This window comes from Astatotilapia calliptera, chromosome 20, assembly GCF_964374335.1.
Source record: "Astatotilapia calliptera chromosome 20, fAstCal68.1, whole genome shotgun sequence".
Taxonomy (NCBI): Eukaryota; Metazoa; Chordata; class Actinopteri; order Cichliformes; family Cichlidae; genus Astatotilapia; species Astatotilapia calliptera.
In genome coordinates this window covers 16,560,379-16,573,670 of record NC_137441.1, presented here as the reverse complement: position 1 = coordinate 16,573,670, position 13,292 = coordinate 16,560,379, and the positions used below count along the sequence as shown (strand labels likewise).

The window sequence follows — 13,292 nt, the reverse complement described above, 5'->3', positions numbered from 1 at the left end:
TTGTTTCCAGGTCTGAGCTGAGATGAGGGAACCAGCCACAACGAGGACACCGTGAATTATGCACCAGTGTTCAAACAGCTTAGCTGTGAGGTGACTGGGTTACCTGTCATCATTTAAATGCAGGATGTTTATGACACAAACATACCAGTGTAACACACTAAATCATGATATTTATAAATAATTACCACAAAGTAACAGTTTCCCCAACTAAACCTTTTATTTTCACAGTAATAGACAGTCCAGGTCAGAGCCTATATTCACCCTCCTGACACGTCGCTCAGCAGCATCTTGCACTAACACCACTAACTTCAGTAGTTAGCGGTCCTTACTGTGTCTGCTTCAGCTAGGTGCTGTCATTCAGGTGTGTACGTCACACCCTGTAACGCTCAGGGTTAAACACACCTGAACACAGCCTGACCCGTCTGGACGCTCTTTGGACACATGAGGCCAAAAATACAGCAGCACAAACACCAGTGTCAGTATTTGGTGACTAAAACAATCTAATATACTTTTTTCAGACAAGGCAAAGCTGCTAACGGATGCTCTACCAGCTGCAACTACACACACACATCTGTCGCCTCTTACTTGCTTCATATGTTGCAAGTCCAGACTGGCACAGGGCAGATGTTCATACGCACGGCTACAGCAACGGTTAACATTATATATCTCCAGTGGCTCGAATGACCCTGAGCGAGGCAGAGTGCAGCCGTTACCCAGTGTTCTCCTCAGGTGCCAGTGAGCATTAGTAAGACCTGAGGACACTCACCCTGTTAAAGCGTTTGGCCTGGAAGAGATGTCCGTTCACTCGGTAGAGCTTCCTCCATCTTCTGGCCCCCCGTCGGTAGATCGATTCTAGGAGAGAGAGGAAACGGTTGTAGAGCTGTAGCATGATGAGGGACTAATTGAGAGAGGGATGGAGGGGGAGCTAAGATAAAAGAAAAAAGTGATACAATCAGGTAAAAAGTGAGGTAAAGGTCCAGGTTTCATGCACAACATCAGAGTTTGAGCGAGGGGGGAAGATCAGCGTCGGGTTTCTCTACAGCAGTAAAAGCTCACACTGCTCTGCCTTCTCCACGCCCTCCCTCACCACTCTTCAATCTCCTCCCTTCATGTTTCTCCCTCAGCGCCTCCATCACTGCTTGTTTTACCCGATGAATAAACTCATCAGTACCTTATAATTCCTTTTATTCAGACGACACTGTGACGGTGAAGCTATTTATAACAGGACCGTGCAGTCAGCTAAAAATAAACTGCTGCTTCATTTAGATGTGTGAGAGCTGCTGCTGTTGGAAACAATATTTAACATTATTACAAAGGCTTTCCTGGGCTCATCAATAGTGTGACCGTCTGAAACAATCCTATCAGACACACTGTCATTAATATTATCAGGCTCATTGAATGGAATGAAGAAGCACTATAAAGACTTCTGTTTGTGTTTATTCTCTGCTGGATTATTTCATCACATTGCTGTCATGTGTGCTTCCATCCTCACACAATGCTGCTTTGTCAGATGTTGCCTCACCTGCTGCACACAAAGGTGTTGATGGCTTAATACAGAGAAACTCTTCTGGTATCCAAACTGGAGAACAACAACAACAACAACAAGTCCTCACATTTGTAATCAAACCGACCTGCTAACATTTCCAACATAATGCATGAAGCTGAGTCGTGTGGGCAGTTTTCTTATAACATCAACAATACTAAATCCTCTAAACTATGAAAGAATAAAAAAGAAACGTTACAACCAGTTATAAAAGCCCTGTTTATCAGTGCGGTCTCCTACAACCCGAATCCTCTCTGATACACTCACTCAAACCAACACTGTTGATACTGTATGAAAGAGGACTCCAACCCCCAAACATGAAACCGTATTATTGGCCACCACAGACTGCTACTATACCAGCCACCGCAGTGAGAGGGGTTATATGTATATAGCAGCTATGGGTGAGAAGCACCGAGTAGCTCACTGCAATAACAGTAATAATAGAAGACAGCTACAGCACAGTGGGAACAACAGTATGGAGCCAGCCCTGGGAGAACAGAGCAGAAGTGGACTGGTTAATGCACAGTCACCAATGACAGACGGACCTGCTGAGCTGAGGATGAAGATTGTGGTGAGACTCAGGTAAGACCCCAACAAAGAGCACAAAGTCCTCGTGCAGACACTTGCATATGTTGCCTCACAGATCACTCCTAGTACCAGGTGTCCATGAGTGTGGCTCTAGAAGCTGCCAAACACAGGCTCACAGCTCCGGCCAAGAGAATAAATCACCTGTTCTCCAAAGACCCATCCAGGCTGCACCATCATCCAACAAGGGAATAATAGCAGAGTCACCCAGAGACAAAAAAAGTCACCATCCAGTCCTCACACTGACTTCCAAACTGGTGACATCATCGGGATTTAAGCCTTTAGTCAGAAGACGACACCGTTTCCACGGACTGCTACACCACTCAACACGCTGTAGTCATTTTTACTATGGCTGAGTTCACCATGAGTGTCATTAACTCATCAAAATGTATGCTGACAGTTAGCATTACACCAGTGAATATTACCTGTGACCAGTTCATTAAAACAAAAGCAGAAATAAGCATGATGACATCTTACACCCACAAAGCTGATCTGTCCCTGTCAGGTCAGATACCTTCTCACTGAAAAGAACAATACTACTTTTCATTTCATTAAACTCAATCTTCATAAGACTTCATAGAGTTGTTACTAAAGAGCCTGAGCAGCAGCATGTTACACAGCCTCAGGCACAGCCTGTGTGTGTCGCCTCCTGCAGTTTACTCCAACAACCCAACACAACCACCTCACCACAGTATGAGCCACAGCCATGTGGCATCACCATCTCCCCTCTCACTAATTATTCATTAGCTGCTCTCCCAGTGTACCCCCCCCCCCTCCCCCCATCCCCATCTGTACTAGGTTTCCAGTCTAGTTAGTTTCTCCAGTGATGGGCGTGGCCTAATAACGTCCTCCACTCACACATCTTTTGCCTCTGTTGCCATGGTAACCCATGCTCATGTTGTCATGAGGATGTCAGAACCTGTCAGTAAAGGTGCAAACAGACGATAAATCTTCTGAAAGCAGACCTCACCGTGGTGCTGAATCTGATTTCTACTCTGCGTCGTGTACACGTCTGTGCATTCTCATGTTCAGCATCACTGTGTGTGTAATATATAAAACAGTATTTGTGTGTTCATCAGGCTAAGGTCCTCTACCACAGGCCAGGCAGTGTGAGGGATCTGTGCAGCTGCTCCAGTTGTTCCTTCAGTCCCTGTTACTCCTCAGATTTTCGGTGTAGATGTTAGCGAGGTGGATCAGTGACTCCTGAATCGATATCCTTATCCACTCTTAGTGCTGAGCTGACGTAGGGGCTGACACCTCTGCAGAGCAGCAGCTGGGACAGTGCATCACCTCCATATACTGCATGCTTGTGCTGTTGCCTTGGAGCTGGCGTGCATGCTGTGCACATAGATAAAATGGGCACGCTGTGGTCACCATGGATGGTCGAGGTCAGCCACACAGAATTCTAATGTTTACTCTGAATTTCTGCAGGTCGTCCATGTTTACAGGCTTAAAGCTATGTGACTGGCTGATTAATGAGCAGCTGGTGTAGCTATCTTGCTTGCACGTCACTTTAAAGCGTGCAGTGTGGTGCGAGCCTCGTCCAAGCCAAAAATGAAGCGCTCGTTTCTATTTGCACATGAGAACCATAGAAACAAGGACTGAAATGCACCAAAGCATGACCAGCTTACTGGGCATTAAAGGCAAAACTGAAGTCACAGAGACCTCGTGTCACTAAAGTAGCCCTGCTGTAGAGTGACTCTGCTATGTTTAATGCACAAACAACAAGAAGCTGTGGCTGCTTTGGGTCTGTGTGAAGCCAGGCTGTGGAGATCTGAAGCACAAACAGGCCTCGCTCTTTACAGTTTTGTCTGTGAACTCCCTTAAATCTTCTTAAGCCCTCCAAAGAAAAAGAGAACCACTGCAGTGTGTTTCCATAGTTACCCACTATTTTCTTCTTACTGGTGGGTGAGGGAGATGGGGATGAGACACCACATGCTAATGTGGGGAGACGTGTGAGGAAACCTATGTGTGATTTAACACACAGCACATGCCCACACAATGCTAAATACAGTATGATTAAATCATTAAGTGCAAAGTGGTAAATTGCAACAATTAGCTCAGTGTGTTGATAAAACCATGAGACAGAAGGAGCTTCAACACACGAGTTTCCTCCTTTGTGCCATACAGACTTGTCGGGGGGAACCTTCATAATCAGAGCATTAATAATAAATATGGGGCAGCACGGTGGCACGGTGGTTAGCACTGTTGCCGCACAGCAAGAAGGTCCTGAGTTCAATTCCACCATCAGGCCGGGGTCTTTCTGTGTGGAGTTTGCGTGTTCTCCCCGTGTTTGCGTGGGTTCTCTCCGGGTACTCCGGCTTCCTCCCACCGTCCAAAGACATGCAGCTTGTGGGGATAGGTTAATTGAATAATCCAAATTGCCACTAGGTGTGAATGTGAGTGTGAATGGTTGTCTGTCCCTATGTGTTAGCCCTGCGACAGACTGGCGACCTGTCCAGGGTGTACCCCGCCTTTCGCCCTATGACAGCTGGGATAGGCTCCAGCGCCCCCCGCGACCCTGAAAAGGATAAGCGGAAGCGAATGGATGGATGGATAATAATAAATCAGTAGAAAGACTGATGGTTACAGGCTGCTGCAAACACTGCTCTGGTGTCTGTGCACCACAGCTGCACTGTGGGGGAATGTTTTATCCACTCAGATCCTGTGTGGGCCTGTGTCACTGACACGTGTCCCCTCTGACATGCCCAGGATCATTAGGACACACTCTCAGTTTCAGTGTTTTCATTCTCAGTGCACTGTATTTGATTACTGTGTTAACAGAGTGGCTCTACCACTCAAACTAATACATCACAATCGATCAATATTCAATGGCTGCGAATATGTAAACGGCTTCTTTAAAGGCACTGGCCCCAAAAGAGATGCTTCAAAGAATACACCTGCGTGTAAGCATGTGAAGGCCACCTGTGGAACCAGGTCCTGGTGTGGATTCAGGAGACAGATTAGACTGAAAGCTGTGTGATAAAGCTTATAGTTGGGCTGGATCAGGTGATCCTGAACAACCCCCTACTTATGGTGCAATATGCTTGGGCTGCTGAGGGGCTTCCCATGATACACTGAGCATTTCCTCTTTGCTCCTCTGTGTTTATAAATCGGTTAAAGTATGGCCGTCTCTCCTACAGTTTGTCCCGTCTCTACCCCGACCCTCTGTCCTGAGCCTGCTTCTGCCGCAGGTTTCTTCCTCTTACACGGTAGTTTTTCCTTCCCACTGTCAACAACTGCTTGCTAATGATTTGCTTTCTAATACTGCAGGGTCTTTACCTTACAATATAAAGTGGCTTGAGGCAAGAACTGAGTTGAATTTAAAATGACAGCCTGACTCGACTCCTAGCCTCGGACACAGCAGGAGCACATCTCAGTCAGCCAGTGAAAAGATCATGTGCTTGGTAAAGTAAGAGTATTGTTGAAGGAACTAGTAGATGCATAGTGCTGGAGAACGAGGGTAATGTTAACCTGAGAGTTAGCATGATGCCCCTGTCAGCATCGTGATATTGTGCAGTTTTAACTCAAACATTGGTGTTAACCACAAGATATGGTAAATAGACCAATGGGATTCCCCGGTCTCATCCATGTTCTTTTAGGTGTTAAAATTCAGATGAGCAGCTGTGAAACACAAACAGTCGACTGTGGTTAGAGCTCCATGCCTCCCATTAAAGAACCATCACAGGACCTCTCACAGCCCAAATGTGCTGTAAACTCTGCTACACTTCACTTGCACTGACTGGCAAAGCTTCAAAGAGCTGACCTAGTACAGCATACCCCTGAGGAGAACAAGTGTTGCATTGTCCCACATTTCTGCCAAGGTGATAGTAAGAATGGCCCAAAGTGAATGAGCAAAGCAGAGCAGGCGAATCAAACGATACCATACCTCCAGATGCAAAGGCCAAAGCACACAGTCCCGCCATCTTGTCCACTGGAGGGATGAAGACGAGCAGACAGCCTATCGGAGATATACTGTGACTTACGCAGCGAGCTGTGGAGCAGGAGAGCAGGGTGGTACTACCAAATCTCTCCAGAACAGGACATTTACAAGGGTTTGACTCACTTCCAGACATTGTTCCTCTCACTAACAGGAAAGTAGCAGCATATACGTTACCAACAACACCCACCCCTCCCCTCAGACTCGCGCAGAAAAAAGGAAACAGCGAGCTTTAAGAGTCAAACTGATTGTTTTCACTGACTCTTAAAGGAATTAGCAGCAGCGTTCATCAGCGACACAGCGAGCACGTTCTCAGGAAATACAGACCGACTGGGCCAAGTTACTCTCTGCTGCCAGTTTTTAAGGCTGTTACATAAAGCGAGGCTATTATTGGCTCCCAAAGAAGCTGAAGCAGATCAATAAAACAGCCCCGAGGTGTTTTTGACACCGTTAGACCGTCTGTGATAACACAACAGACTTACTGTGCTGGAAGAGAAGGAGACAAAACTACACAACAAAGTCCCATAAAATCTTCATTATTAATATCATTATTATTATGGGATTATTATGGACAACTTTATACGAACTTTCTACGGAATCAAATGAACTGTGACAATATGAACTGTTTATGTATTATTTATGTATGAGCAGTTTTTATTCAGGAGCCACCTTTGAATCTTATCCTGAGATAATCACAGATGCAGGGCGTGTCCTCAGGTTTGTTTGCTGCACCCTCTGCTGTTAAAGCAAACACTCGCCAACATGCTGCCTTAGAAATCTGTGAAAAGTTCTTGTTTCATAAAAGAATATGTGAGCATGGTGTGATTGGGAACTTCAGCCTATGAAACAAATTTAAGCATGTATGAACTTATAAATGCTCATCGTAGTCAACAACACAGATCGTTTCCAGCGGTACCTTCAAAGTGTCTGTTTTAAAGTCGGATGCTCAGTCTGTCGTGCTCAGTGATGCATCTCAGCCGTAACATCTGAATAAATGACTTTCAGCAGGAACACAGCGTGTAGAGCGTGTACGGGAACTTAACTAAAGCCATCAAGTCAAAAAGCTGAAATACAGACACAGCCTTACTCCTGGTCCCAACTGAGGATAGGGAGACACTGTGGGTTTGACACTGGTTGTACTGGGAACGAGGCTGTCAGAAAGACTCCCATACTCGCGGCAAAACAACACAGGGGAGGCGTTCAATTAAAAATACTTCCTGTTATTCTCTCTAACTGATATAATGAGATGGATCTCGTTCTTGTGTCTTTACGCTGAAACCAAATGAAGTGTTCAACAATTCCACTAATTCCAGGATTAAAACGCTGAAACATCCAAACAAGCCATTTCCTTTAATGACATCATCATCGCTGGCACCTTCGCTCAGCCCTCGTGCGACCTTTCTCTGCACACGCCTCAGATGACCCGATGTGCTCCACACGCTCACCTTACCTTTGACTCGAATGTAGAACAGCAGCAGGAGCAGCATCCCTCCAGCAGAATGTTCCGGCTCCTTCATACTGGGAATCTCATGGTGCTCTCCTGCTGCTGCTTCCCTCACGCTGCCTTTCTCCTCCTACTCCTGCTCTCAGCCCCGCGTTCTCCTCCTCTGTTCCCTCCACAGTCCCCTGTGGCTGCTCCTCTTCAGCCTCCTGTCACCTCAAATGAAGCTCCGTGCCATACAAACACCATTTTTCCTATTCCTTCTTGCCGTTGAGCATCAAATGTTTCTCACTGAGAAAGAATCACATCACATGACTGAGGCTTTTCACCGTCTGCACCCACGCTGCAGTTACAGCTGGCTGCCCACAAGATGGCAGAGCAAGCTCTGACTCCAGCAGCACCACCCTGCTCTGCAGGCAACACGTTTTACCCTAAATATAAAGCTCACCTCTATTTTTAGTGACTGTGCCTATTGCGGCACATCCTGCATGACACTTCCAGCCCTGATTCTGGACACGGCCTGAAGAGCGTATGTGACAATGTTATTTTACTCCATCATAAAAAAGGACTGTGAGATCAAAACTGTGCTGGACAAAGATAATTATTCAGTTATTGAAAGCACAACGATCATTATATGAAGGTCAGCCAACAGTAATGTTTGTTTCTTTGGACATACGTTGGGTCAGTTCAGCTCTAACGCTTCGTGTTGTTGGTTTGCATCACTGTGTGGACCCCAAACAACTTTTAACTATTATTCTACTGAGACACAGAAGCAGCAGCGCTGCTCACAGAGACCATGAGACCCTTTTCTGTTTAATGCCACACGTTCAAATTCAAGGCTTCTGGTGAAGGTTGAGGCAACAAAATGAGTTACAATAAATGATCTACTTGGTGGCCACATGAAAAATAAATACATGAACAACTTCTCAGAGACGAGAGTAAAAACATTACCAATAGCTAACACTATCCTGCTGCTATATGTGTGTGAATGCCCTGAGCGCTGAGGCCAGCCTATGAGCTCAGCCCTGTTAGTTTTCTGCTCTGGGCCAGTGCAAAAACATTTTTATCAAACACAATGAGACAAAAACAAAGACGATGTCGTCAGATTCCTCAGCTGGGCTTGAGACACGAGAACGATCACTTCCACCTGTAGCATGAAGACAACATACGTGTGTATGCTGATCCAACAGGAAAATAGTGTTCAGAAAGCAACTGTGATGTATCAGGATGTGAGCAATAAACAGAAAACATCTGTGATTTGGCTTCAACACCGTTTATCAGGTAACAGCCTCTCTGTGACTGAACTAAGTCTCTGTTTGAGTCTCTGTGTTTCACATGTGAGCACGATCAAGTCCACCATAAGAACACGCTTGCCTGCCCGTGTTGCAACACCAGGGGAGGCTGAGCAAACATTTTTTGCATTCCTTCACAGTGACGGAGAAAGGTTATACACAGTGTTAGAAAAGCAGCACTGCAGAAGCGGTCAGTGCAATGCTTCCACTCTGAACGAAGACGAGCTGCACAAGAGGCGCTCTGCTGGGATGGGACAGGCTAACATCACCCAGCTTTTGTTCACATGACTTAATACTATTCACTGTCACACAGCTTTATTTATTTCACACTGATGAGAAACAGGATTGTAAAGTAACTTTTAATTTTGGACACCCTGTCAAAGCTAATGAAGCTAATGAAGTTCTTGATTTGAAGGCTGGACTAAAGTTATGGTAAAATCAAAAAGTACACCCTCTTTAAATCCTCGGGTTTTACATATAATGAAACAAAATCATCTAGCTATAAGCTCAAATGGACTACTGCTATAATATCATAACGCCATGCTGCACTAAGTCAAAATGCAGAAGAAGAAAGCACAGCTGTGTTCCACAGCTTTAGGAGCAGCGAGCTGCTGCTAATCAAATGACTTAACTAATCATCAACGAGCATTACAGCCACCATACGATACAATATTACAGTTTGTGGCTTCTTTGTAAGGGTTGCCAGGGGAACGCCTCTGTTCAGTACAGAGAACATGCAGCACAGGTTAGTGTTGCAAAGTGGCAACCCCACAAACAGCACCAACACATCAAACCAGCTATCAAGCACGGCGCTGATGATTTGGGCTTGAATGCAACCACAGGATCTGATCATGAACTCGTCTGTACAACAAAGCATTGTAGAGTCAGATGTGAGGCAATGCAACAGGACACTGATCCAAGCACACCAAGAGTAGTAGTAGAAGGGGGGGTAGTAGAGGGGGGCTAAAACTGATGAAGTCATTAAAAACCATAGGACACTGAATGACTGTTTTACTGTTTGAATGACTGGTGATTTTGAATTTTACAAAGACTCAGTCTGTTTGGACACATATTCATACAAACCTCCATTTGTCTTATACGTAGTCTATACAGTGGTTGAGCTTATTAGATTGCTTATTATTAGGCTGCTGAAACCTCGTAATGTTAAGAGCTGGAACACACGCTGCACATACACAACAATGTACCAGACTACACAAATCTTTGGTCAAATGCTCCTTTGTGTGTGCTTCTTCTGGACCAGATCAGGTGCTGGATGCTGAGTTCAGAACTTCTACAACAACAGAGCAAAGCAAAGTGACCTGATCAGGCATGTGGTGCAATGAACAGAGAAATTAAACATAAATGTGAGTAAAACAGTGATGCAGTGAAGAAAGAGACACTGCAGGGTAGATAATGGGGAAACCCAGAGTGAAGCTTTGGAAACCAGCTTGCTTAGCAGAGCAGCTTAGCCTAGCTCTCTTTGGCCAACGCTAGCTTCAGCAACACTATTGTTGTACAGCTTGTTTGTGCCAGCTGAAGGGGTTGCCCAGTGGGCGCACAGAGACCAGCCTTTTGTGGATTAGCCCTTTGAACAGATGTGCTCCAGGCTAACACTATTTACTGCAGAAGTTCAATAGTGGGACATGCCAACCACTTTAAATGCAGGAGATTCATCAGATCAGATGTTTTCTTCAATTAGATATTTGCAGAATTAAAAGTTAGACACATTTTTATTAAATTACATGGTAAATTGCCTGCATTTGTATAGCGTTTCTACTAGTCCCTAAAGACCTCAAAGCGCTTTACACAACCAGTCATCCACCCATTCACACACTGTGAATGTACAGCTACATTGTAGCCACAGACACCCTGGGGCGCACTGACAGAGGCGAGGCTGCCAGACACTGGCGCCACCGGGCCCTCTGACCACCACCAGTAGTGGTGAAGTGTCTTGCCCAAGGACACAACGACCGAGACTGTCCAAGCTGGGGCTCGAACCGGCAACCTTCCGATTATAAGGCGAACTCCCAACTCTTGAGCCACGATCGCCCCAGCAATTACAGCAAAGTTTTGTTTGGAAGTCAGGGTTATGAGAACAAAATATTGACTTTCAGTTACTCACAATTATGATCAGTTGTGACACCATCAGTATCAACAGTGTTTGTGGTGCTCCAGCTGCAAACCACCTCACCATCACCTGAAGCAGCTGAGCTTCACAACACTTTGTCTCAAGGTGGCAGTAAAGCTGCCTGGCTAGCACACACAGTAATGTTAGCTGCTCAGCTATTAGCAATTACCCAATAGCTATTAGCTAGCTCGGAAAGACACAAGCTAGTGTACTCCCAGTGCTGGTCCCAAGCCCAGATAACTGGGAGGGTTGCACCAGGAAGCACATCCAGCGTCAAAGCTTTGTCAGATGGAAAAAGCAGATCCATCTGATCCATCAGACAGGGATGCAGCCAAAGTTATCATTACCCAATATTAGCTATCTGTTAAGCTGTCATTAAGGTAGCATTGAGTGACCATCTGTTAACAGTAATGTGGGTCATCAGTCCTGCCAGTTTGTAACAGTGTATTAGATGGGGTAACAGGATGACAGTTATTTGTGTTTAAATCTGTTGTGTTTCTGACTAAAGCTGAAAAACCAACAACTGAACAAAGAGTCAGCTGTATGTGATGAGCAGGAGCACAGTACCACCTCACACCTAACAACATGTTTCTGGATCTACACAACACAATTATAAAGTAACTGTCAAACAATATTTATAATACGATGTGAAAGAGTAGGAGCAACGGGGTGTGTATTTCATCACATGTCTGTCTGAACGCTCTGTGAATGTAAGGCTATAATTCCTTCACTGTCATCACATACAGATGCACAGCATTAACACTGTGTACCACTCTGCATACTGTGGCTCCTCTCAAATAGAAAACCTCACATCAGAAGTACTGGAATAACTCTCAAACTCACACCTGCGAGCTGGAGAGGAAACAGTGTGTCACTAACTCACAACAACTTCCTTCACAGCACAGCTTTAGTCTGATTACTCTGACTGTGACAACTGGCCTCTGTCAGCGGTATCATACACCACCATCTTTAACAGGTGTGTTTCATCATGTTTGACAATCAATGTTGTAACACTGGATTATTTATTCATTTTTACAGTGAGCAGAATAATAAATGAAGCTTGTTTTTAAATATCAGGCACAGTCAGCAGTAGGCATCATTATTACTGTCAGTCAGATCTACAGGTAGAACTGTTCAGGTGTATCAGGTGTCCTCAAATCCTGTCACACTCAGGTGTGTTCAGTTTGTCAGGCTCCAGTAATTAAAGGCAGTGTGTGATGTGTGTATGGGTGTTGATCTCCAGTTCAAGAGTTCTTTAAAACAATGCAAACTCACTACAGACCTCAGCTGGCAATGCTGTGATTGTGCATCTACAGTCACACTACACACGTTTCACCTGTAGAACAAAACTGCTGCTTACTAGCGGACACAGACAATAACCAGGCCTTGTGGAATAATCCTCCTGCAGAGCTGTGGTCAGTGTCTAACATGGTTGTGTCTATACTGGTTTAAGCGTCTCTTCATTGAAACCTTGGCTTCCAGTGTAGGAACGTTCTTGTCTTTAGACTTGGAAACAGAACCGAGAACAGCGAGTAGAACACAGAGCAAAACACGTGACCAGCAGCGCTGCAGTAAATCAGTAACAAGGTTGGTGTTAGCTGACAGCGATAACCAGTTTATGTAAGACAAACACTTCCTGTTCCTTATTCAGACTGCGTTTCCTTAAAGATTTGGACTTTGCCCACATTATGCCCCTGTGGTAATGATGTACAACAACTGCACAGGTGCAAACCTAACAGGTAACAGGTTCCCATCACTCTGATTCACGCTCCTTGTTTTTAGCACCTAAACTCCTCCCTTTCAGTTTTTTCATGAGCCTCCTAACTCATCAGCTCTACCTGGAGAAACTCATCAGATCTGTCAGAGAGGAAAAAGCTTCAAATATGCATAAATCCAAGCACAACAGAGCCCAGAGGGCCTTTATATGACATGGCCCAGTTCTCAAAGCTCTAATCATGTGTTTCCTGCAGAACGGTCAGAGAGGTTCAAAACAGCTTCAATCATCAGCTTTTAATACAACATTTTCTTATCCGAAGGGCGACGTGACCCAAATTCTGGATGGATCAGACAACTGCTGTGTTACTTAAAGGTTTATTTCCAACCCAGTTAGCAAAAATAAAAAGAGCGCTCCTCCCAGAAGACCGTGACCACGGGCTTTTCCACTTACAAAAGATAAAATAGATTATTGATCTGAAGGAGGAGAAGGGTGAGTGTGTGTCCTAGAAAAACCATGTGTCTCTAACAGTGTCTCAGGCTGAGTGAGTCACTGAGCCTCTGTCAGGCTGACGTGAGATTAGAAACACCGGTCATCAAACACGTATCCAACCACGACACAGTGATATCAACTATTCACATTAAATCAT

General features: G+C 45.1%; 1 protein-coding gene across 6 annotated transcripts in view; it reads right to left on the bottom strand.

Moving 5' to 3' along the window:
- Positions 1–13,292, bottom strand: part of prkcz (protein kinase C, zeta) — a 106,212-nt gene that overhangs the window by 48,360 nt on the left and 44,560 nt on the right. For 4 of the 6 annotated variants that reach the window (XR_013904323.1, XM_080295470.1, XM_026155088.2 and 1 more), the window contains exon 5: positions 767–852. Coding sequence is in view for 5 of the 6 variants with exons in the window: in XM_080295470.1 (XP_080151596.1) it covers positions 767–852 (86 nt within the window). In the remaining variant the exon portion in view is untranslated. Of the gene's footprint in view, positions 1–766; positions 853–6,017; positions 6,220–7,518; positions 7,769–13,292 lie in introns of those variants that run through there. The other 2 variants (XM_026155092.2, XM_026155091.2) reach the window with 2 other exon arrangements.